This window comes from Neodiprion lecontei, chromosome 7, assembly GCF_021901455.1.
Source record: "Neodiprion lecontei isolate iyNeoLeco1 chromosome 7, iyNeoLeco1.1, whole genome shotgun sequence".
NCBI classification, from domain to species: Eukaryota; Metazoa; Arthropoda; class Insecta; order Hymenoptera; family Diprionidae; genus Neodiprion; species Neodiprion lecontei.
In genome coordinates this window covers 2635779-2662485 of record NC_060266.1, presented here as the reverse complement: position 1 = coordinate 2662485, position 26707 = coordinate 2635779, and the positions used below count along the sequence as shown (strand labels likewise).

At 38.0% G+C, this 26707-nt stretch overlaps 1 protein-coding gene across 3 annotated transcripts in view; it reads left to right on the top strand.

Annotated features, from left to right (window-relative positions):
- Positions 1-26707, top strand: part of LOC107223199 (hemicentin-1) — a 117764-nt gene that overhangs the window by 79316 nt on the left and 11741 nt on the right. For all 3 annotated transcript variants that reach the window (XM_046745073.1, XM_046745072.1, XM_015662811.2), the window contains 8 exons: positions 1260-1392; positions 3550-3758; positions 5157-5474; positions 10344-10492; positions 10917-11192; positions 12399-12558; positions 16343-16677; positions 16984-17350. In XM_046745073.1, coding sequence (XP_046601029.1) covers positions 1260-1392; positions 3550-3758; positions 5157-5474; positions 10344-10492; positions 10917-11192; positions 12399-12558; positions 16343-16677; positions 16984-17350 — 1947 coding nt within the window. The remainder of the gene's footprint in view (positions 1-1259; positions 1393-3549; positions 3759-5156; positions 5475-10343; positions 10493-10916; positions 11193-12398; positions 12559-16342; positions 16678-16983; positions 17351-26707) is intronic.

Here is a 26707-nt window from a genome sequence, read left to right as displayed (position 1 = left end):
CATGGCCGTGATGAGAACGTGGCGTGTTCGGTGCCAATCATGGTACACGGGTTCCATTATGAGGATGATTATTGCTATTTGTATGGGCGGCAAGCTCGACTGTAGTTATATAACATCGGTGCTCCCAGGCAACGTTCGCAAAATCTACGGGGAGTTTTATCCTCTTGGTTTCCTCGAAGGAGTTCCGAAACGAGCCAATGAAAGAACGAACGAACGTCGAGTGATTACCGGCGGTAAAACCAACCTACCGCGGTTGTCGAGTCAATTTTTAATAAATTACTGCGCTTCGCGCAACGGCCGAACTACCTTACGTGGAAAAGTGGATAAATATTTTGTATTCACTTTGCTCTGCTTGTATAATTGCATTTACAGCACGTAAAGTGAGGACTGTTGATGAAGTAGGGAAGGTTGATTTATTCACTCGAGATTTTCAGATAGCGAATCAATAAGTCAATTGCATATTTTGGATCCTTTTTTTTAGCACTTGAGATTGAATCAGCTGCAGAGGTTCGCTGTCGATTTTTTTTTTATACGGTTTTGAAATATTGAATACATTGAGTTATAAAATTTATGGAAGACAACGCGTGAATATTGAAAATTGTTGAACAAGTGAATTGAATTACTTGAACGATCGAGTGAACGTTGGATCAATGCGTGAACGAATTAAATAATTACATCGAGAATAGACACAAAATTGATGAATTACGGTTGAGTAGATCGGATGAGTGGGTGAATTGACGAGTGAGTTAGAAAACGAGTGACTTAATAAATGAATAGCATGATGAATCTATGAATAGGTGTACCTGTAATGAATAATGCCTAAAAAAAATGGACAATTCATTGCGAGAATTAATAAAAAAACCGCTTCGGTGACAGATTGAATAAGTGGATAATTGTACGAATGTGAGCACAGGAATGTTTCTTCGAGCGTAAATAGACCAAGAAGGGAACGAAGGGAATGAAGGAATGAACGAATGAATCAATGAAGGGATGAATGAGTGAACGAATGAATTACTTATTCAATTATTAAATTGATGAATGAATAAATAAATTGTTCGATTATTGAATTCACGAATGAATAGGTGAATGAAAAGATGAATTAATTATTGAATTGACCAATGAATAGATGAACTAAATATTGAATCGACGAATGAATGAATGAATGAACGAACGAACGAACGAATGAATGCTGCAATGCGGCAAATACCCCTGAATCATGATCATTCGATGTCTAACATCTCCCCCTTTTTCGTTTTCAGTACCGGTGATCGACGTGGTTGGTGTCGCGGGTGACAAGGTGCAGTTACCGTGCGACGTGCAGCCGACAGATCCGGACGACGCAATATTCATGGTGTTGTGGTTCAAGGGGGACGGAATGGAGCCGATATACAGGTAGGAGCCATGGGCCGGGAGTTTAGATAAGAAGAATAACGAGCCCAAGCCGTGATGGGGGGTGAAACGAAATGGGAGAAAGAAAGAGACGGATTTACGGTGCGCGGATCCCTCGGAGATTTGATTCGCCGGTTCCCCGGTAAAGAGGGAAGGAAGAAAAAGGGGGGCCAAGGGACAAAAGCGAAAAAAAAAAAACGGAAAAAATGGAGCGCCTCAGAGGAAAGGAAAAAAATTATGGTCCACCGAATTTCCCTTTCCACTCTCTCTCTCTCTCTTTTTCTCTTCCTCTTTTTTCTCTCCTCCTCTTCTTGCTCATCCACCCCCAACTCCTTAAATACGAATGGTAGCTCGTACAAACTCGCGGCTACAGGCACTGAAGAACCGAGAGGGTGAAACCATCCCCCGTTTCTCTTGCTCTTCTTCCCCTTCAGCTCTCGTAAAATATGTTCCAATTTTATTTCTCACGTTATACCTATTTCGACCGCTCGCAAAATCGTCTTTCTTTTCTTCTTTTCTGCAGTGTTATTACTCTTCTGCTTTTTCTTATTTTATATTTATTTATTTTTTTTTCTTCCAGTCTCTCTCTTTCTCTTCGGATCTCGATCTTATCCCCATCATCATCCACCCGTCTCTGCTCTCAAAAATCCCCGTTTTACGATCATAAAGATACATCGGGAAAAATCGAGATTACACGCGAGTAAGGTACAACGAGTTTATTTACTTTTTATTCCGTAGAATTTTGGCTGGAAGGATTCTTAATTTCCCATCTTTGAAAGATATTTACTCTGAAGCGATGTAATAACCATTCGAAGAAGAAATGAAGGAAAAAATAGAATCAGGAGGCTTAAACTTTTTTTTATAAACATCAATTAAATAGCGTAAAAAATTAATTTTGCCTGTCGTCGCGAATTCCCTTCTTTTTTTTTTTATTTTTCTATGTATAAGAATTTTTTTCGTCACTGAAATATGTTTTAACCAGTGATTAATAAATTTTTTCACGAATAACGAACCAGCGTATTAATTCGATTAAATTTATATATTTCAAACGCTTGTGTTACGCATCAAAAAGGAATCGTTTCAATTTAAATTTCAATTGGCTTGACAATTTAGTTACTGCTTTGAACCCTTGTTTCTGTACGAACGATACGTACGAGCCGAATAAATCCTCTATTCAAAAGAGAAACGAAAAAAGGGAAGACAGAGAGAGAAAAAAAAGAAATTCGCGAACTCTCGCCTCTCTTTCTCTCTCTCCTTTTCTGTTTATACATCGACCTCGTTATTCCCGCTCCGTGAGTGAGTGAGCGAGTGAGTGAGTGATCTCAGTCAGTCACAGGGCAGGCAGAAGAGAGATTCGCAGAAACTCAGTTCTCTTCTCTCCTCTCCTCTTCTCTCGTCGCCTCGCCGCGCAGTTGCCGAACGTAATTTAACTTTTAGTCGGTGTCGAGAGGCCAGAGTTCACTCCTGGATGCCTAATATGCAATCACGTACGGGGATTACTCCCCAGGTGACTACGACCCCCTTCTTCTTTCCATCCCGGTGCTCGAATTAAACCGAGCAAAAATCATCCCACCTCAAGGATTGCCCAAAATTTATACCATAAATCGTCTCAGCGCTGCGAGAACTCAATTTTCGTCTCCTTTCGTTACACTGTAAATTATTACTCAGTTTTACAAAATGTTAATTTGCAGATATTTATTATAATTCAGCACAGCCTCTTTGCGATGTAATTGTGTCAAGATCTCAATTTAACCCTATAATTTGACCAGTTCTTATATAACGAAAAAGAGTGAGAGAAAAAAAAGAAAAAGAAAAAAAACACTTCTCTTACAGGAATTGTGAAAATTTTAATTCAAAATTCAACAAAATTTGTTCCCGAAAGATTTGACGAAATTGTAAAAACGTGGAATTGTAAAAGTTGCGGTTTTTAGTTTTCATTCAGCGTGTACTTTTTTTAATGATATGAAAACGAAGAAAAAAAAAATCGCCACAATCTGCACAAATTTGAAAAATTTCATTTCCGGGATTCGTCCAGTTCTGAAATCGATTTTCAAGAATCCTGTAAAACTTGTTGAAATTTCTGACGCTTCTTTCACCTATTTTTGAGGTCACCTTAATTTGCGATATCGATTTGTGTGATTGCGAATTTTGTTTTTTTAGCTTCGATGTGCGAGATCGCCAGTTTTATTCCCCATCGTTGTGGTCTTCGCCGACCGCTTTGGGACCCAGGGCCTTTTTTGTCACCGCTTCTAATCCGGCCCACCTCAGCATCGACAGGCTCGAGGTTAAAGACGAAGGAATCTACCGGTGCAGAGTCGACTTCAAAAATTCACCGACCAGAAACCAGAAAATGAATTTAACCGTGATTGGTGAGCGCATTTTTTATTTCCATACCAACAAATATGGCGATAGAAAAGTTTAAAATTTTAAAAAGCAAAAGATTTCTTGAAAATTATTAATTATCCTATCGATAATTAGAGATTATAAACAACTCAGTTGAAATTAGTTGAATTGTTTGAGCAATTAATTTTCGATTGTCTTTGACAAAAAAATATTCGACCGGTTTATAGAGGGTTTTTTTTTTCTGCCAACTTTATTTTCATCCTCTCGTGTTTGTTTTTCAACTAAAAAATTTTGTGGACAGTTTCTAATTAATTACGACGATTAGAAAAATACGAAAGTAAGATTTCTGATAGTAATTTAATCTTTTACTTAAACCATTTAACATCGAATCGGTGTCCAAACAGAGATTAAATGTTTTCGTTATAGTCATCAACTAATGGTATCGCTTCAATCGAATAAAATGCATTACTAATTAAAGCCTATCGAGACTCGAATGATCAATGGAAATGAATTGATTACACTCCGAACAACCGAACAACGCAGTTCATTTCAATCTAGCAAAGTGTACAACGAATTTGAATCACGTAAATGGTATTGCTCTGCAGAGAACTAATTCCATAGGTTTGATAAGTTCTGGCCCCTTTTTCCGCGTAAACGTTTCGCAAAGAAATCAAGCTAATGAAATAATTATCGTAAGAGGAATTCATTTTTTGTTTCTGGTAAAAATTGTCCAAGTAATTTAAGCTCACGGTACACTCGGAAATAATTTCTTTTGTCACGGTTACTAGAAAATTCCAGTTAGATGGTTATCTTAGGCGTAACAGAAATGTTTCGTAACATTGTTGAGATTGTAGAAAAATGTGATACAAGTAACTGGATTGATTATACTTCTATATTGTCTAGTTACTGCGGTATTCAATTTTTTTACTGTTGCATCGGCATCAAAATTATTATAACAATTGAAAGAAACTGTTACCCGAGTGACAAAGTCGAAAAGGATTGTAAGAAGTACTGGAATTTTCAAAACTGAACTTTATTTTTTATCCAAAATTGTATTTTTCGATTTTGATATAAAAAAAAAGTTGCATCCTAATTTTGGATAATAAAGAACATTTATAACAGCTTCTAACAAAAGGGCGATTGGTTTTAATTTTCTATCGATCGATGCGAGTTTTCTGATATTTTATACCGCCCCAAATTAATTTTTCATTCGAAAACTTTTAAACTCTCCGGCAGGGAAAGAATTTTCTTGACGAGACGATTTAATTTTCGAAAATTTGTCGCGCAAATTGGAAAAGCTCGTAATCCGATTAAAAAAAAAAAAACAAAGTAGAAAAATTTTTCAATATCCGAGCTCGTCTTATCATTTTTATGAATGAAGAAATTCTTCTTTACCGCACGGGATTTATTTCGGTGATCAACAGTCGCGCCGGAGAGGCCAATCATACTCGATGGAACAACGAGGGATATATCGAGGATCGAGGAGCCGTACAACGAGGGCGACGACGTGAACCTCATCTGCGAAACGAGGGGCGGCAAACCCCCGCCAAGGCTGACTTGGTTCCTCGAAAACACGGTGATAGATGAGTCTTACCACTACAAAACCGACACCGGGGTTACCGTCAACCACTTGTCATACCCCAAAGTTGGCAGGCAGCACCTCAAGGCGCGGCTCATTTGCCAGGCGAGCAACACAAACCTCGTTCAGCCCCAGTCGAAGCTTCTGATACTCAACGTCAACCGTAAGTAGCCTAAATATATTAAACGATAAATCATGGACGACGGCTAAGTGAAACGATAATGCTGCGAAGAGAATGTAATTTACAATAATCGTTACGGTTTCAACCTTGTTCTTCTCTTTCGTTTGTTTTTTTTTTTTACATTTTCGCAACTTTGCGACATTTTTTCGACCTTGCATTGTGAGTTTCGCTCTGTGTTTGAATTTCGTTTCTCTGTTTTCTTTTGAAACAATAGTCGTACATTTACAGTAAGGAATAATGATGTTACAAAAACAAAAATAGAAACAGAAAACACGGATATAATGCTGAGAGGAGAATGAAATTTATAAGAAAACTGTTTGAAAATTTTTACCCTGTGACTTTTGCTCATTCCTTCAAAGAGTTGTGAAATGTTTCCGCTTTGGAAATGCGATTTTCTTGGGAGTTCGAGTTTCCAATCGTTTCTAGTCCCTTGAGAACATTTATTTTCCTACGATGAGTTATTTTTCACACAGATTTGCAAATATTGTATAGAAATTCGGCAATTGAACGAATAAACGAATTTAGGACGAATTTACGTAATTGGTGAACGAATGAAATATTGAACAGTTTCAGGAACAGTTGCATTAACGAACGAAGCGAATGATTGAATTAAGGCTGAGTTAAACGTACGATTTTATTCAATATCGACGTTTGGAAAGAAGTTAATAAGAAGGAAGCCTTAGACAAGAAAGAAAAGAAGTCGAATGAGAAAATTTTATTGAGAAAAGATCTTTCAGTTCATTTTTATGAGCATAATTAAGTTTTTCGTTCCTCCGTTTCGCGAACGAAACTGCGGCAAAGAAATTGGGGGACAGATAACAAATTATATTCTTTCTTCATCTTATATTTTTTTGTTTTTTTTTATGCCACGGGATATCGTTAGGATTCCTTTGAAAAAAAATCCTTACTTACCTTCATACCAATATTTAGTAGGTGTATAAATACATACTTATTATTCCTTTTTTTATATTCTTAATACATAAATACATACTAAATTGAACACACACGTATAAGCGCAGATAAATTTATTCGGTGAATTGAATTTCTTCTAGTTTGAAGTGCAGTTAATTTAAACTTGAGCTTTCTACAAAGCTTAAAGGGCTTCACGCTCCAAAGAAGTTTTTAGAGTTCAACGAAGATTCGTTGTTCTTATATTATACACATTTGGTTTGCATTTCACCTTGCGAGTGATTGAGAGGAAAGTACGGAATATCACTAGAGAGAAAAAAAAAAAAATAACAAGAACATCAAAATGGAAAAAGGAAAAGCAACACTCGGTATTAACATCTTTTCTCAAGCGTTTTATGCCAATTTAGAGTGAACGATATCGCGGAAGCCTTTTGCTGTTGGCTACTTTTAACAGCTCTGTGAAAATTCGAACGAAATATGCCAACCTTGGCCCGATGAAAAATTAATCAACAGTTAATTAACCAAAAGCCGTACAAAAAAGCCAGCGAAACTGAATGGAAAAGGAGCTTTATTATATAACATCACGAAACTTGTAATATTTCAAGGGCTTTGCTGAGCATCGAAATTTTACGTCATTTCGGAAATTGAGAATAATAACTTGAAAAGATTTTAAAAAGCTTCGCACGATAACGTTGAATATTTATTGCGTTGTAAGTTACGAAAATTTTACAAGATTTTAAATGAATTTACACGATATGTTTATAAAATTATTATGTATTCTGTGAAATTACAAGAAAAGAAAAGAATTCCTTGGATTTCTAATGATTTTAAATAGTTGCGAGAAAATCGATAATGATTATACAAAATTGCAAAAATTCTCAGTTGATTTCAGAATAATTTTTATACAAATTTCTATACAGAATTTACACGATTTCGAGTATTTCTGGAAAACTGCGACATATTTTCAAACATTTTATGTGATTTTTAATCGATGCACAGAATTTTGAGAAGTTTCGAAATATTTGCCGACCGTTTTACACCAAGTTTCAAGGCTTGTTAGCCTCCCGTTATTCCAGAATGTAATTACGACTTTCTTCTCCTCCACTCCGTGCCTCTGTAATTAGTTACGTGGTTAATTAGAATCACGTGTAATACCTACGCGTATTTCGTAAGTGGTGAGTTAATTTTTAGCTTTTAGTTTCCTTTCTTTTCACATCCTTCTATTCCCTTTTATTTTTTGTGGGAATAATGGATGACAAAATTTATCAAATTTTTTTAAGGCGATGTAAAGATATTCAGGTTTCCGTTAGTTAATTACACAATAACGAAAGATAAGTACAAAATGTGACGGAAGCGGAAGGAAAAAGAAGCAAAACCCAAGACACGCCGTGACTGACTCCGTTTTTCATTTCCTTTACACCTTTTCTCACATTTTTCAAGCATTCCATGCCTACTCGAGTTTCATTGAACCCTGACCAATATCTATAATATTCATCCTCTTTTACGTCGTTGTATTCTCTACTCGGAAGAAAGAACGTATGGATTATATATTTCGCAATCTTTTATTTTGATTTACATAACTTTTGACAAAATTTTATTTTGTCGAGTTCGATTTATTTTCAATGAAATTTCAGAAACGGAACTTTATTTCCAACCGTTTCTGTGTAAATCGAAGCGTGTTTTAATTAACTTGTATTATTTAACAATCAAGTTCTAATTCGGAATAAAAAATTTTAAATGAGAAGAGAAAAATAATGATATTTTCAGACTGATTTATAGCCTGAATATTATTTTCATAAAAAAAAAATAATAATAATAATAATAATAATAACAAGAAGATCAAGATTTCTGAATCGTTCGAAAAACTACAAGAAAAAAAGATTCACCTATTAAACTTTCGGAAATAACAGTTTCAGATCATCGTTATGATCTGACGAAGAATTCCCAGAGTAAGTTTATTCAACGAAAAATTCATAGAAAAAAAACAATTCGCCAGTTGATATACGATTACAAAACGACTCGAAAAACTTGTTTCCATACGTAACGGTGGTCAGGGTTAAGCGTTCTGTTTGAGTTGTATCCACCCTCGAAAAAACATTGCCTCGGAAATGAAAAACAAGAGTAGAAGAAAAAAAAAAATATAACGTTCCACGTATGTCGTTGCACGTGCCTATAAATAATTTATTTCAATGTTTGAAAGTGGAGTTACATTTTTTCCGAGTATACTCGTACAAGGTTCGAAAAAGAAATATTCCAGCAGGTCTGCTAAAATTTTCGGGTTGATTTAATAATTTTTTAACGTATTACTAAGTGAAAAAAAAAACCCAGAAAATTAAAAATTAAACGTTGATACGACAATTGAAATGTTAAAATCACAAAATTGTTTGTCATATTCACTAACCGACATTCAACAAATAACGCAACAAACAAAGTGGACCTGCTGTGACGTTATGTTTAGTTCAATTTTTCCAGCAGTGTACAGCGAGATTTTTTTCACCCATTTTTCAGCGGTAGTTGCATGCTTTGAAAAAAAAGAGAGAAAAAAAAACACACGTACACACACATACGGGGATTTCCGTGTCAAGTCGACCAATAAAAAATCCTTACCAGTTTTCATTCGCTTCACGCATTTTTGTACGATTTTGCGGGTCTCAAAAAATCACTACTGAATTTACTTCAGATTTTTCCCTCCATCCGTTAATTATTTATCATTATTCAAACCCATCTAAAAATTACTCTTTTTTAAAAATCTCAAATATCTTATTTTTCATCTCTTATTCTGACACACGAATTTTTCTCTTACATTTTTTTTTTTTTTTTTTGGTTTTTGCACTTTCTTTTTGAACACCATATTCCAACATATCGAAAATTCTCAAAAAATTACCAAAAAATCTGTGTTCAATTTTGGATATTATCACTTGTAGACTTTAGTAGACTTAAAACGTCTATATCACGCTACATATATATCATAAAATCTACAAGCCACCCCTGAATAATACGCACCCGTAATGTTCTTACTCGTGTTTGCATTAGTCTTATCGTCGATTCGAATAGTTCGTTCGGCTTCCCTCTTTCTCGTTTTTTACCCCGGCTTGCACACTTGTATATTATGTATGTGTAACGTTACCTTTACACCTCCGCGTTTTCTCGAGCATCCACGTTTCGCCCCGTTTGATCCGGAGTGCCGTGGAAAGGGGGTGAAAGGGAAAAGTAAAAAGAGGGAAGGGTGGGGACTGAAACACGGAATTCGAACGCATGCCTTTCGTCCAGACACGCGATCCACGCGATCCACTGATCCGTCTTGCGGGACCCCAAGAGGCGTTGCTGATATCTGCCACTCGGAATCTACGACTAAGAGCACAGAATAAAACCCCCCTCCCCCTCGGCTCTCTCTCACCCCTTTTTTCAACACCCTGTGCACGTAAAGGTGAGCTTGCCCAATCGTGCGTGACGAAAATTTGAAATAAAAATAAAATTTTAACGTTGTACGATGTGTTTTGTTTTTTTTTCTTTTTTTTTTTATTTTTTTTTTTTGTGTAAGAAAATAACCCGACGAATGTAAATGTGAAAAAAAATTTTTTAAAATTATTGGTGATTTTGTGCTTTTATATTTTCAATAATCAATATGATTTATAAGCACAGAAGTAGGTAACGTGCAGTAAGGCTTCAAATTCTAAAAAAAGAAGAAACAACAAAAAAAAAAAAAAAAAAAACGAAGGGGAAGAAGAAATTGATTTATAAATTGAAATTTTGAGTTACATTTTTGTACGTATATGTGCACTAGTCCAATTTTTGCTTGAATAAAAGTGTAATCGTATGTATGGTTCAATGGATAAATGCTCGAATAAGATAGTTATAAATTGCGACAAGAGTCGAATGAGAAGTATTTTGTCTTTTGTATCAATTTCTTATTTTTTCCTTTTCTTTGCTAACCTGTTTCAGTCAAACCATTGGTGGTTCAGATACTGACTAAGGAGCCGCGCTTATCGGCGGACAAGAAGTACGACGTCGAGTGCAGAAGCACTGGATCCAGACCGATGGCTGTGATCACGTGGTGGATCGCAAACAGGCAGATAAAGAAGGCGAAAAATGTGAGTGAAAAGAAGATAAGATCGAAGATTTTCTTTTTTGAAATATATGTGAAAGAAAAATTTTGAAAATTGGATTTTTGTGTTTTTGGGAGCGGTGAAAATCAAACCCATTGTCCAAAAAATCTAAAACTGATTAAAAAATGGTGAACGTCAGACGTAAGTCTGTTTGAGGTGGAATACTTCGATATATGTATGAAAAAATTTGAGTATCTGACACATTACTTCGAGTAGCTTAGCAGCAGAATTTCAACAACAATCGTAGAAATTTTTATCCGCTGCAGCGCTGGTGGGAATACTCGAATTAATTTGACGTCGACTCGACGCTGCGATCACTTTTTCTTCACCCTCGTTCGTTGTTAAAAAAAATTGACTCGTATATTTGAACCCGCTACCCGGACGACTGATTCCTTTTCCTTCTGCTCAGTATTCGACGGAGAATAACCAGAGTCTGAGCATACTGAGTTTCGTTCCGATGATCGACGACGACGGTAAATACCTGACATGTCGAGCGGAGAATCCGGTGATACCGGATAGCGTGAAAGAGGACAAATGGCGCCTCGATGTTCAGTATCAGCCCGTAGTAACTCTGCGCATGGGATCAACTCTGAATCCTGACGACATCAAGGAGGGTGCCGACGTCTACTTCGAGTGCAAGGTCAGGGCGAATCCGAAGGAGTACAAGCTCGCCTGGTTCAAGGACGTGAGTATCAATCATCGAGCTTATTAAGACTTGATCAAGCGCCAAGTCCCGAACTGAGGAATAATTTACATGCGTTCGAATCACTTCACGGATTTCCTAGATTTTCAGCTAAATCGTACAAGTTTTAGGTACTTCAAGCTACTCGATCTTTACTTTTAGGGAATTTTGAATGACTAATATTTTGTGATGAGATGAAAATTTGAAATAAATCAACCACAATAAAGACGATGGCAAAGTTAAACTTTGATAATAATAATTCTCAAAAGTTGTCAAAAGTTTAACGAATTTTTCGGGAATGTGTTTTTTTTTTTTCATGTGAAATGAATTCGTTAATGTTTACGAATACACATGAATTTTTAAAGAATTTTCTCATTAATTGAAATTTGAGAAATGTTTTTTACATTTCACATGACAAAAGAAAATTTGTTAAACAACGTTTAATTTAAACAATTTGCTGACAACGTTCGGGCATTATTATTATTCAAATTCTATTTTCTTATCGCCTTTATTCTGGTTGACTTGTTCCTGATTTTAATCTTATCGTAAAGTATCCAATATTGTCGACCAGACTGATTTTTAGTATCTTTATATCAATGTTCAGGTTTAGTCCGATAATGAAGTGCAGTCCTCGAGTGACTTGAGATAAATGAACATAATTTGAAGTAATTTTGAGTGACCTGATTTTCGGGGAAATTTAAATAACTTCAAAACTTGAAACCGTTCGAATTGACTTCCCTCACAACTTCGCGAATTTAGGTTGATTTGTGTAACCAAGTTCAGGAATCAAGTGAGTAAAGGTATTTCCACTTGATTTAAACTAACTTCAAGTGACTTCACAGGAACTCCAGTAAATTGGAAGTAAAATCAAATGAATTACCGTCACTAACACCGACTTAATCCATACTTCCGGATGAATTTTAAATGTCTCGAAGATATGAAATCACTCGAATTGACTTTACTGACAACTTAGACTAGCTTACCGTGACGAATAAAATCAAGTTACATACAATCATCAGATGAGTCAAGATAATTCCAATTCGTATAAATTAACTTTAAACGTATTCGAACGACTTTCGGTGCTTTGGTCAGTGAACGTTTAAAACCCTCGTAGAATTTAATTGCAAAATGAAATACCGCATGAGCGGATAATTGGCCTGGTCCTTTTTCCTTCAATTTATTCATCGCAATTCGTTCTGTTCTCGGCAGGGTAAGGAGCTGAAGAATAACGCGACGGCCGGCGTAGTTCTTAGCGACTACTCTCTGGTGCTTCAAGGGCTTACACGGAGTTCCGCAGGCGAGTACACCTGCCTGGCAGCGAACAGCGAGGGAAAGACTGCGAGCAACTCTGTACCTCTTCAGATAATGTGTGAGTAAATAAAAAATGATGTGCCTGTAACACGTCGCCTACGCCCGGCTATCTCTCTTCGTTGCGATTCAGGCTTCGCGAAAAAGCTCCGGGCGAAAAGTGTTCCCTCTAGGTTTTACTTTTTATCTTGTCCCTCGTGTCACTCATCCTCTGCTCGACCCGGAAAAACGCGAAGGTGGCGAACCACGTGACGAGTAGCGACAGAAGCTGCTTACTCGGTATATTCACACTCGTATCGAGAAAATGAAGGAGAGGAAAAGCGGAGAGGAATTTTTTGGTTACAATTTTTTGGTGAAAGGTTACACTGGTTACAGACGGCGTTGAATGGCTGAAACGTGACTTAAAATCACTCCAACTGACACGAAATGGTTCTTAAGAAAACCAATAATTCTTGAAACGACTCAAAAGTCGCTAAAAAGCACCTTTCAAATGTCAAAAGCGTGACTCGACGTATCTGAAATTCACTTTAGACGTGTACCGAACATGTTTGTCACTGGTTGTGATAAATAACTCATCATTTGTCAAAGGACTTTAAACATTGTTGGCAAATCACTCAAAACGACTGATAAATATGTGAATTTTTCTCCTGACGATACGTCACAAATTATTCAAACTCGTTTGCAATGTCAAAGATAAGGTTCCGAATTTCTCGATTCATTTTTTTTCTCGGGACTCGAGAATTGTCGACCAGGAATTACCGGGAATTCTCAAATTTTCGATAAACTTCTAAAACTTATGAAAAAAAAATCACAAATCTGTTAATAAAGTGCAAAATAAATTTAACCTTGTTAATAGTCATCAACAGTTATTATTTATTCGGTCGTGATACAGTATCTACAGTCGCGTACAATCAAGACGCGATTTCTCGACTTCTCGACACTTTTTTCTCGTCTCATGTAAGGCAAGATTTCCCAAGAATTCTCGTTTCGAAAAGTCTCGACCTGAAACCCTAGTCAAAAAGCGTCTCGAAATAAAGACATCGTCTCCGGAGTTTAGACAACTGTGACTTTGTGCGTAAAAAAAACGCGATCGAAATTGGAAAATATCGTCTCACCGTCTCGCGACGGATTTTGGTAGATGACGCAATTCGAGAGGCTTGTGGCTTCGGGTTGTTCCACCTGGGAACGCACGGCGTTACACAGCGCGTCGCTTAGGATGCGGCTGTTCCGCAATGTGCCCGTCGCTCCGCTCGGCGTATATCTGCATCTTGTAAATAACCTAAGAGGGAGGGAGGAAGGACCCTGGAGGATACATATTCAGCGTATGTAAAGCGCAGACTGAATATTCATGCCCGAGGACGCAGAGCTTGCAGGTGAGGGTGGTGGGTCAGCTCACCTCGAATAAGACAACCCTGCCTACATTGTACCTGGAAATGCAGGTGGAAACTGACGCCATGCAGGGTTTATCTGTCAAATCGGCAACGCGTGCCATCCATTGCCCCTCATTTTTCACCAACGACTGGAAAACGCCGTGCGGAAAGTAGGGAACGATTGCACGGGTCTGCAATGAAATGACTGTAAATTTTTTTATACTATTTCTTATAGATTTTCACTCGCTAAAATCGGGAAAAGTACTCAAAAAGTTCCATCGGGTCAAGTTTTTTTCCTCAAGTGTAATAAAATGGGGGTTTTATCACTATCGATATGCTTTTTTTATGCAAACGTCTTGTATTTTGTAAGAATACTGTACGTGATGGAGGGAAATGGAAATCGCTTTTGGATTCAGAACAATCGAAAATGAAAGATTTGCCAAAAACGATCCGTTTAGATGAAAATTTTTTTTTTTTTTTCACTGCTGACCTGTGTTGTCATTTGCTGGATTCTAGTTAGCAGTAGTTAGAAAAAAGGGAAAAGGTTGAAGCTCCGAACCCTAGACATTTAAATTGACTCACAATTCGTTGAGTCCAATCGTTTCCATGGGTCGAAACGCAGAATTGTCCGTCGTGTTTTCGCGATTGAATTTTCTTGTTTCACACCCTAATAAGAGGAGTCCAGAATATTGACCATTGGATAATTTAAGCTACACAGTGTCCGAAGACTCTTTAAGCCGTTGAGACTTGGTACAGTATCAAGTCCAGACTCTGGCCATTTTAAATTTCGACTCATGGCCAGAGAAATTCACCGGTGATTTCTGATATTCTGTTTCCACTGATTTTTTAAGAGCATTGATTTGAGCACTAATTTGTACGCGCTTACTAAACTGCGAATATGAAACTCCGAGATCGAATGACATGTTGTTGAATGATTTAACGAACAAACGAATGGATGAACGGAGGCTACTCTACGGTTATTCAATACGTAATCATCGACGGGTACCTACGGCCACTAGCGTTGGTTCAAATCCCAGCATTAACCTGCGATGATGCGTAAGCAGCAAAAGCCTCCGATTTACCCACGTAATTCGTTATTTTCCACCGCCTCTCTGCATGACAGTACAGCAAATCATGAGCCAAGCTTTGCCGTATACCGGCTGGCCAAAGCTACTGCAATTCCTCTACCAATGTTGCTTTCCAGTAATGAATTACAGCGTTACCGAACCATTTGCTTTCAGTTTGTAGTTACACGTTGTACGTTGAATCAGTGTGCATGGTTATCATCCAGAGGTACGAGCCCAAAACTGTTTGTTAGTCGATCTGCAGCTTGTTAATTACAATATCCCATTAGATTCTGGAAGCGGTTCTGGCAGTCGAATTTCACCGTTTGATCATCATTATTCATTCGCTTTCTGGACCGGGTTTCATCTCCATTTTCCAGCTATATTTGATGCACAGTGCGTTTTGTTTTCTCGATTGCATTAGAACGACCGGATCTATTTCGATCAGAGTTTTGATGGGCTGTTTTGAACTTTGGGAATATTGAAAACTTTACCAATCGTGCATGTCTGGGTGAAAAAAAAAACCATCGCGTTCTAGCTACCGTGCCACTCGGTTATTCATTTTGCATTTTTATTGTCGGTTCGATTTCCCCACGAGGTTGTTGACGCTTTGTACAGATCCAAAAAAACCTCGTCGTCGTCGTCGTCGTCGTTCTGGGAGACTCGAATTCTTCGCCGACGTTGCCGTCGACGTACAGCCGTCGAGTAAACGAGACATAGAAATGCCTCGGGAGACCGACCATAATCGCATCTCAGTTTCCTTGAAAGAAAGAGAAAATATATTCATACCTTTTCCTCTGAGTCTTGCTCCCTTCTTTTCTCTCTCCTCTTTCCGCTTTTTCCCCCTTTGTGTTTATTGTTCTTTCTCTTATTTATACTGTTATGGGCTACGCCTGAGGTCCACGAGCTGGTTCAAGTCTTGAAAGGGGGGAGACGCTCCTGCTCCCTGAACACTGCAAAGACTTTTCTCCGACACACCGGATCGGTCGAGTGTAGAATTTGAATATCACCCAAGACACGAGAATTCTTTTTCCACATCCTTGGACTACCAGTTTCTCCTTTATCGTTCACCCCGCATCTCGCGTTCCACGGAACAATGTTCTAACGAAATACAATTCACAATCCTCGGGTTAATCGCTCTTCGAGTCCAGGTGACGAGGTGAAACCATTTAGATCGTATCGAGTCCATTGCTGTCCGCAAAATCCCACGAGGATCATGGTCCCGGAACGATTTACACGTATCAAATCTAGTCTTGTAAAAGACTCTCCGAGATCCCGTAACGTCTTTGAATACTTGGAACTCAGGGTACAACACAAGGTCTCTTTGAAACCGATCCACTCCTCGATCCGGCTCAAAAGATCTCCTGAAAAAATTTTCAAACATTTTTTTTCTTATTTGGTCTGTTCTCAGTTGCCCCCGTATGCAAAGAAGGTAAGGCCGAAAACGTCGTGGGTGCTTTGAAGCAGGAGACAGTATCGCTGGTCTGCAACGTCGAGAGTCGACCGCCACCGTTGACCTTCCACTGGACTTTCAATAACTCTGGCGAACTCGTCGAGGTTGCTCAGCCCAAACACGTCAACGTCCAATCTCCGGGGACTCCATCGATAGCTGAGAGCCTCAGGGAGTATCAACGCTTTCACGGACCCCGTCTTAACTACACTCCGTCAACCGAACTCGACTATGGGATGCTCGCTTGCTGGGCTAGCAATCAGGTCGGAAAGCAGCGCACTCCCTGCCGGTTTCAGGTACGTCGAATATCAAGAGGCGACGATGTTTCATGAAAATGTGTAATGGTCATATTATTGTATAATTCTTTTTGAGCTTTATTAAAAATTTTCTACAGTGATAATAGAGATATTGAAAAAAGAATGAAGTTTCATTGTGCACCGGGTTCTGGAAATATCATTTTTGTTGTTCATCAATTGAAAGAATGGAAACCAAGGTTTCAGTTTCAGTCTGACGTCTTATTCACTTGGCCGATTTTTCCGAATCTTGTGTTTCTTTCAAACGATTTGCGACATCCACGTGAGTGATTTTTCTGAATATTTCAGGTGATAGCAGCAGGGCGGCCGTATCCTTTGCACAATTGCACGGCCAACGAATTATCAGCGCATCTGGAGTTTGAGGATCTGGGACCAAAGTCGGGTTCCGGTCTGGCAGTTAAGTGTACCGAAGGTTACGACGGAGGTCTTCCCATCCAGGCGTACCAAATCGACGTTGTCGGGGAAGAAGACGACGCGTGGATAGTGAGGAACAAAACCGTGCCGGCTGGGCCCCACGGGCCCATTTTCGAGGTCGCGGGACTCACCGCTGGACGAAGCTACCGCATCTTTCTCTACGCGGTCAACGCCAAGGGCAGAAGCGAGGCCACGATTTTGGAACCCGTTACATTGAAGGGGGTCGCCATGTACACCACTGGTGAGTCATGTTTAATTTTATATGAAAAACATTCGTGGGAATCGATGCATCTGTTGCGACGATCCGTAAGACCGAAAAATCCGGTTTTCGTCTCGATCTTGATAACAATGATGGTAAGTAAAATGCGTTGGATTTCCTATCAAAGCTTGGTCAGTTTTACTATTTTCTTAACCAGTTTAGGTGCTGAAATTTGGTAACGTTATCAAGTCGTTAGAAAACTATAAGATGGTAATCATACTTTCCTAGAACTTTGATTCATCTGGTTGTTAAGCGAAAGAAATATTCGGCATGATTTTTTGGAGATCTTGGAAGTTGAATCAGACCAAGGATGAGAAGTTCTTATTCTTAACGTAAACCGAGTACATTCTTAAAGTATCAAATCTCCATCTTCAGTCGTTTTAAAGTTAATTGAGTCACGGAAAATGTAGTTTTATGTTTCTGAGAACATGAAAATGGTACTTTGAAGTAGTGGACATTTGTGGCCACGTGCGTTACACGTAAATGACCGCGTGATCAAAGTGTACTAAAGTGCTTTGCGAATAATTGAGTGCTGGGGAACTCACTTTAATACTCTCTGACTAATTTAGTGATTAAATAAACTCATAGCACAACCGAAAACAAGCAAGATATTCTACAAACCTGGCTAAAGGGACGAAACTGCCTTATTGCCTTAAGGATGTACTGGCTATACATTCTCAACGAAAATATACAATGCCTCAATGACAATATTGAATACTTTGAGATAAGATAAAAATCGGAAAAAATCCACCGGAATAAAGAAGACATGAAAATTAAATTTGAATAATAATAATGTTACAAAAATCATCAATAAATTTTTTAAACAAATAAAATAAAATCAAGAAATTCATTTCACATAACAAAAAAAGAAACGTTCCCTGAAAATTTGTTAAACAGTGTTTTATTTAAACAATTTGTTGATAACTTTTGAGCATCGTTATTACTCAAATTTAATTTTCTCATCGTCTTTATTGCAGGTTAATTTTTTTTCGATTCTTATCCGTTAACAAAGTATACAATATTATCAACGAGACTAGTTTTTGGTTGAGAATGTACAGCCAATACACATCCTTAAATCAAAATCAGCCCATGTACCAAATATCTTGCCGAAAAACTGTGCTGCCTTTACTTTTTCACCGATGTATAACGAAGGGCAAAAGAACCATCAGATATATTTCCGAGAAATCCCGAGTCTGAGGGCCAATCTCTAACTCACAATCAGCTCGAGGTGCCTCCACTAAATTTCAATATGGATGCAGTTCGACTGCGGGAATCGATATTTGCAGTCGGTTTGTTTTCGGGGTGGGTGGGCATCAGACGGCAGCCATACCTGCTAGGGCTGCAGTGGCAGCAGCTCTCGTCGCTTGCGAAATCGAGGGTAAACTGAATTAACCCAGTGTTGACCCGACGACCGTATGTTACCAATGACTTTCCATTACACAGTTAGGGATGCGGGAGTCCATTACGTCGAATCCCTCCCTCCCTCCCTTCTTCCTTCTCCCTTGACCAGCCGTTCTAGCCGCGTATCCGGAACCGGATATCCTGACCAAGCTGCCGAACTTGATCCCTTGATTCGCTTCTTCGTTTTCCCAGTCACCGGCAAATTCGTATAAGACCACTGGACTCGGTAAACCCAGCTTTTCTCGATATGCCAGCTCCGATATTGTCACTTTGGATGAAAGAGGAAAAAGTAGAGGCAACGATTTGATTCTCAAGGCGAGGTCAATAATAATCACGTTGCTTGTATATTTTTGGAAATTTTAAACTTAAATAGACGGATTCGCTGTACAGTTGTAAAGATTCTAATGTTTTGGTCTTCTGACGCAAAGTAGTACATAGATGGGTGATACAAACTTTCTTCGGGTCGTTTGTTTCTTCTTTCACCGGACAGGCTTGAAGTTCTTCTGAGTGACTCGAAGTCTCGTACAGTCCTTGAAAGTATTTTCTCTGTGTTTTTGAAGAAATCACTTAAAATTTAGTGACGTGTGTTAATCTAGTTACTTAACTTATACGTCAATTGTTTTTTTTTTACAACACGTGAAACGAATAATCTTACGATCCCCAAAGCGCTACGAAGTCGAAACAAGTTTTTCGACGTTTGAAAAAGCTTTGTGCAAATATTATCCCTCGATCGTAGCAGCGAGTTACACGATAATTTAAAGCGAAGGGGTTAATTGATCGGCGATTTTGCTGCACAGAGATTCGGAGTCACGCCACGCGCGCGTTGATTACCAACCAATTCTAGGAACACGGTGTTCCTGTAACGACTCCGTGTGCACAGTTCCGACCCACACCCACATTCTGCACGGGAGAAACTTTTTGCTGATTGACAGTAATTTGTTTCGTTGATTGTGCCGTTAGTGGTGCAGCTGGTTTCTGCTGTTACTGCAGCTGGTGCGGTTCTGCCGAGTTGCAGACCCTTCGGTATCGACCAACAAACTCTGACTCAGCCCCCGTTTTCCTCTCTCCCTCTCCCTCTCCCCCTCTCTCTCTCTGTCTCGCGGTTAATCGACTAATTGCAATATTGACTCAGTCGAAACTATTTACCAGTCTGTGGCGCAAGAATGTGCATTCCTGTGCTTCGGATTCTACTCAGGAAAAAAGGAAAAACTTTGAACTCCAGAGAATATAACCTCGTCGAAGTGGGTTAATCAATTTTCGTGCGATCTGCACTTCTCGAGAACGAATCAACAGATTCTGATTTTTTTCATGTCGATCAAAACAGTCTTTCTTGACTCAGAGTTTATCAAATTTTGAGAGACATTGGTCAAGGCATTCTTGAGTTATTTGCACCAATGTGCATTTTTTTTTTTCCTCCTCTCGGCACCAACTTAAAAAAGTATCAACTTGTATTTAGCACGTTGGTTAGGCTTCATCGAACTCAAAACTGAGTAAATTTGGATAAAAATCTGTCGAAACATTTCCGAGTTTTTCGCGAATATTGAAATCGTTCAAGCCGGTTGATTTTTCCTGCTTGTTTCAATTCGTTTTAAAGCTTCCCGAACGTCGAAGGCACAGACTCGCGAAACAGGTTTCCGAAAACAGCTGGTACGGAATCCTTAGATCGGGTTTCGTATTTCCCTCTGTAAATTGATTCAATTTCTTGGAAAGCAGAAGTCAATTTTGTGAGAATTGCATCCTAAAGCCATTCACACACGAGCCCGGGAATAGTTGCAATATCGTTGGAAGCGGATGCTTTGGACCGGCTTGCGTTACAGCCCCGACGGTGGGAACTTATCGAGCGGTATTGGATTTTATCGAATAAAACTGGGATTGTCTTAATCGCGAATAATTTTTTCTCCCGTTTACGAAAGCAACGGTATTACATCGATATTTATAATTAACGATTAGAGAAATTTTCTTCTTCTTCCGCATTAAGAATCCATAAAACTTGGGCATTTATTTGAGACGAATAAATTTGATGGAAACAATATTGCATGCGGTGTGTAATTACCATTATAATACTTTGGATGGGAAATTAATATTTAAGAGGGGATTGGTACCTTACACCTTGTACCGAGGTACCGAAGTATGGCGACTCGATGCTGTGCCCGTTTTAATTTGTCAACCAGGTGGTGTCGTCGAAGCAAAATGGTTGGCGCGAAACGAGTAGCAGGGGTGGAAAAGCGACGCGGCAAGTAATAATACGCGCCTTACGATTAATTATCGGGTGTCGTTTTGCGCCTGTCGCCCGTACACTGAACGTCAATTTTGCTTTTCCGCGTATTAATTAGCTTAACTACCTTCGCGAGCTGAAAGGGCGATGCTACCGAGCTTCGAAGGTGTGTGTGTGTGTATAATATACTTGTTCATCTATCAATTTATTGGTATTGGTGACGCCCTGGACGATATTGTTTGCTCAGACCATTGTGAAGAAAAAGTGAAAAGTGCAGGGAAGATATTCTATCCTCAATAAAAGTTTCGATTTTTTCTTATTCACGAGTCAAAAGGATTTATGCTCTTCTCTTTTATCCTCGTGAATCGCTTCTTCTTCTGACTGATTATCGATTCTTTACTCTTCGTTCATTTTATTTCGTTTTATTTTCTTTTCTTTGTCTTTCTCTTTTCGTTGTCTCGACGCGGCAAAGTTTCAGATCAATAATTTTTAGACAACTTCTTAGAAATGATGATGAGATTCGCACATAAGTATATAACACGCGATACACGTTGAGAATAAGTAGAGATGCACGTGTAAACTACAGGAGGTACGTATTTAAATTATCTGAAACTTTGATAAAGTTAATTAAATATCACTTGGACGAAAGTAATTTATCGGATATTAAAATTCCCGCTGTAGGTATATCTATATTTATAATGTACGTACAGGTGTGACAATTCAATTTTCGTTATTAAGATAAATGAATTTAATCCCAACACTGGTACGGATTAAAGAAGAAAAAGCAAAGGAAAAAAAATCCATGCTCCAAGAAAAGTAAACTTTTAAAGTTCTTTCAATTATTCAAACGTATAGACCATCTAACTATTATGAAATTTGACGACTCGGCGTATTTTCAAACAACCAAATCTCCCGTGATTTTTCGTGTAAACACAGGAAACGGAAGTGAAATAAACAAACACAAGGAGACAAGATGACATGTCCATTGTTTATTTATTTTCATAAATATTTCTACTTATCAGCTGTCGATATCTATCATTATTTATCTGCGTAACATTTACGCTGGGCATTGTTTGACAAACCGTCTACGCCTCTGAACCAAACGCAATTAAAACCGTGTGTATACATTATTTACCGCGTCACTGACGTGGAATATTTCTCAACGATATGTGCTTGTCAAATTTCATGAAAGGGGATCCAAATTCATTCGGGAATTCAATCATTTTTTACTCTATTCCCCCCCCCCCCCCCCGCCCGCCACCGTAGTGTTACATTTAAAAGAAAAAATCTATCTTCATTTCTGGCGAGCGATGTTTCTCATAAAACTCAATTATATTCTATTCATTTATATCCAAAGTTGATTATAATCTTGTACGCATACAACGCTTAATCGATTCGGTTAATTAACAAATGACGCGTAATTGAATCTGATTAATCAATTTCATAGACGATATAAGTTTTTCGTTCACGTAATTGAGGAACCGATCACTCAATGTTGTGAAATAAATCACGCACTTTAACCGTGCAAAATATTTAACAACGGTAATCTATCTTTGCAAATAATTGGCGCTGTCGTTTTTATTTTTGTTTCACCGTTTTTCCAGGGACTGAACTCTCTCATGCGGGTTACGAATGAACACCAATCAATTCGAAACGAACACTTGATTTAAAAATTACTTCTCTTCTATTGTAATAAAACTTCCGTACATATGCAAATAAATAAGGCGAGCTTATTGTTTGCTGAAAAAAAAAAAAAAAAAATATCACAACCCCGATGAGTCACTCGTGGATCATGGAATATTCGTTACGGATCATTAGACATTTTCAGCTGTATCATATGTCGTTACCGTTAGACCTGATCGATTCAAATCAGGGATCAAACTGTAATACCTGCCATTAGCCGTGCGATTTTTTTTTCTTTTCCTTTTCATGTTACATTTTTTTTTTTTCTCCTTTTTTCTCTTCTAACGAGGCGTATAAAATGATCGTTGAATTTTTATCGCAGAGGCGTTATACTTTATTCGTATCTATATTATAAAGCTAATTACCCACCGGGTTTCGCGGAACACGAATCGCACTACTCAGGTTAATTGGCAAGTTATTTTTCTATTAAGCAAAAGCAAAAGTCCTACAGAGCGACAACAAAGGTTATTACTGATGTGATAATTTATTCGCAGCTAGTCGAACAGTGGGATATTGAAATTACAAATAAAGCTGACGAAGGAAAGTAATAAGCTTGGAGTAAAAAACGGTAATTGATTTAAATGAGAAACAGAATGACTGTGTGGAATGAAAACCAATTGGATAATTTTTTCTTCCCGAATGGGAGAAAAATTGAATTGCGTTTTATTTCATTAGAGTGTGCATGTGGAAAATTATTACGCGTGTAAGCAGAAAGCTACGTGTTCGTATATTAATATGATTTAATGCGTGCAATTAGCCTGCTGGCGAGTGGATAATACTTATAAAAGGGAGGGACGCAACGACGAGCCTAGTGATAAACGGGATATTAATAACAGTGATGTAGATTCTTGGAAAGCGCAATTCACAGCGAACTTTAATGTATCATTAAATAAGCGTTTTTAATTATTATTATTACACACATACACACGAGACGCAAATCAAGCGGGTGAAGAAAGCGCGATGCGTATCGACTAATGTTGTCTAGTTCCAACTGAGAACGCGTGCCGGCTAATTATTTATTACACTGGCAATTGTAGTCACAGACCATCTGGAAAGAGGGAAAAGAAAGAGAATAAAAGAGAAAATGAAAACGAAACGAATGAAACTGTAGAGCGAGGAAAAGGGAAGGAGTTATAAATTACAGATGAAAGCTGAACGAGTGAGGAGAAACAAAGACGTGAAAAAATTCAATACATCCAATTAGAGGAGGAATTAATTTTCTCATATCACATGTGTACATCAATATTATTATACGTGGGTGTTTATTCATTCTCGTATTGAACGGAAAATTAGCGGAGAGCCTTTAATTCGTCGTTTTATATTTTATTTACACGATCAATGTCGATGTATGCACGAGCTAATGAAAGTATAAAAGTTTCGCTACTTAATTCAACCACGTCACATTTATTAAGTAATTATTCGCATCAGCTGACGAGTCTTGATGATAATATATTTGAAGAAAAGCGAATACTGCGCAGTGGAATGTGAAAGAAAAGAATAAACAAAAAGCACGGACAGGCCGATGCTGTATCCCATAAAAAGCGGAAGCAGAAACAACAGCAGCAACAGCAAATACCGAGTGTCGAATGTCAAGCGAAAGTTTTTCTTTCTACGTTTTTTTAGCCTATCATTTAACCATGTTTTCGTTCCATTTCAAATATCGGAGCTTCAAGATTTCACCTGAAAACGCTGATCGAGACTGGCGATTCTGATTAAAATTTTTTACTGCGTTTTTTATTTTATATTCTGATCATTTCTTTCTCTCGAATGGTTTATTCGTTGTCTGATATGAATTGTTTACTGCATTCTTAAATTCGGAATTGTTATTTTACATATTTCAATGAACCGCAAATTGAATTTACAGAATTCTAAGATCACCATATCTCAGTGATTGAGTATTTTAATTAACAAAAATTGAGCGGGCGTGAAATTTAATGAATCACGAAAATGCAATTTTCCATAAATTAAAAGGGTGAGCGTACGATCATTTAAATTTTTTTTTTTTTTTCTCCGTTGCAACGTAAAATTACTTCGTCTTTGTGACGAAAAACGTTTACAATATAACCCGAAAATTTCTAAATTTCACATGCGTACGAAAACCAATGAAGAAAAGCAGCGCAATGTGAAGGTGAAAATATTCGAGATGAAAGGCAAAAAAATTGTTATAAATATCAACAACGACACAAAAGAAAAATTTTTAGACTTCAACGTGCCGAAGGTAGGCGGCACGGATTGGGGGGTGAAAAAAAGAGTTTCGTATTTCGGTACATGTATCGTAAATATACTTTACACAACTTATACATGTATGTATATATACAGTATATAAATAAATATGCAGAACCGAGCGCGATACTTTGTGTCTCTGTTCTCGTTTGTTCGTTGCTGCCGAGATGTTTAAATGAAATTCCTTTCGAACAATACAACATCAAAGCACCTTGCGACGACACGGCTTATATTGTACATGTATAGTATATATTCGCATTATGTCACGCACCGAGAGGCGAAGGGTGGAAATATTGCAAAAACAAAAAAAGGGGGGATCAGCGGGGTGAAGGAATGAAATACGAAATGACAAAAAAAGAAAAGGAATGAAAAGTAAACAGATTAAACGAACGAAGAAACCGTGAAAAGAGGAACAATTCATTAATTGATTCATTCTTATTTCTTCTGCATTTTTTTTTTTATTTTCGCTACTCTCATTTGCTCGAAGTCAACTCGAGTCACGGCCACACCATCGTCTTGATTTTTCCAGGCATTAGCACTCTGCTCTTTAACCGCGACTTCCTTCTCCTTTCGTGTAACGTTAGGCGCACGATAATAGCTCGTTACATTTTTATGCAACGCAAATAATGGCCAAGAGAGAGAAGAAGAATACATACATATTGTATATATATATATATATATGTATAGAAAGAGAGAGAGAGAGAGAGAGAGAGAAATATAAAGTGGGGTGAGAGTTTCGACTGGCTTTTAGGTCCGCGGAACTCTCGGCGTTTGCAAATTTATTCCCTTGAATTTGGGACGGGAATTGACTCGTAACTTTTGCACGCGCTACGTTGATGCTGTATTCCTCATTTTGATGGTTTATACGGTATACGTATACATGTATACATCGCTTTTCTTCCTGCGGTTGAAAAGGACACTTTCCGAGAGGCTGAAACACCCACCGGTGAAGCAAAAGCGGATGAAAAATAAAGAAATGAATCATTACATTACATAATCATTCACAAACTTTTCAAATGAGTGATTAAATTGGTAGATACGGAACTTAACAAGTCTCAATAACTCTTTTCTAAACACTGTTTTTTTTCTCTTTGTTTGTGTTTTCAAATTTGAAGTTAAAGTATCGATGCAAAAGTTCAAAAAAAATGAATATTATTGAGAAAGAAGGAGGATAGCAAAAGAATTCAATCCCGAGAAACAATTAAATTGTGAAAAAGAAATCACCTAGGTTCGAACTTTGACCGTTGTACGCTAGAAAAATTTTTGCAAGATGTGTCGGGGGTGGAAAAAATTGCGCCTGCAGCTGACGAAGAAGGGTTAATATATATAAATATGGTTGCATGGCACCAGCTGCGAAATGTGTCATTATCCTATTTCTCTCTCTCTCTCTCTCTCTCTCTCTCTTTTGTCAGCCATTCAATTACCGGCACTGCGAAATTCACTCGAATATAACCCCCGACCCGAAGCAATAATGCTCAATTAAGAGCCGAGCGCTGAACTGCAGCACGCGCAGGATCCTCGCCCTCCTCTTTGCCATATACCCAAATTGTTCATTATCGACGGAGATCGTTTATACGCCGGCTAAATCGTGGTATACGTAATATACGCGGAGTCGAATTAGTGTAACGATTTTGAAGTGTAGGAATCCTGCTTTTTCTACCTTAATTAGATCTCATTTCAAAAAATTGTCCATTGCTTCATCATTCAAAAATATTCATGTATATCACTCTTTACTTCTCATCACCTTTGGTGATGTGTAAAAAGTATGGATTACGATCGCAAATCACTTTTTCTGATTTCAAGGAATCTTCATGCTT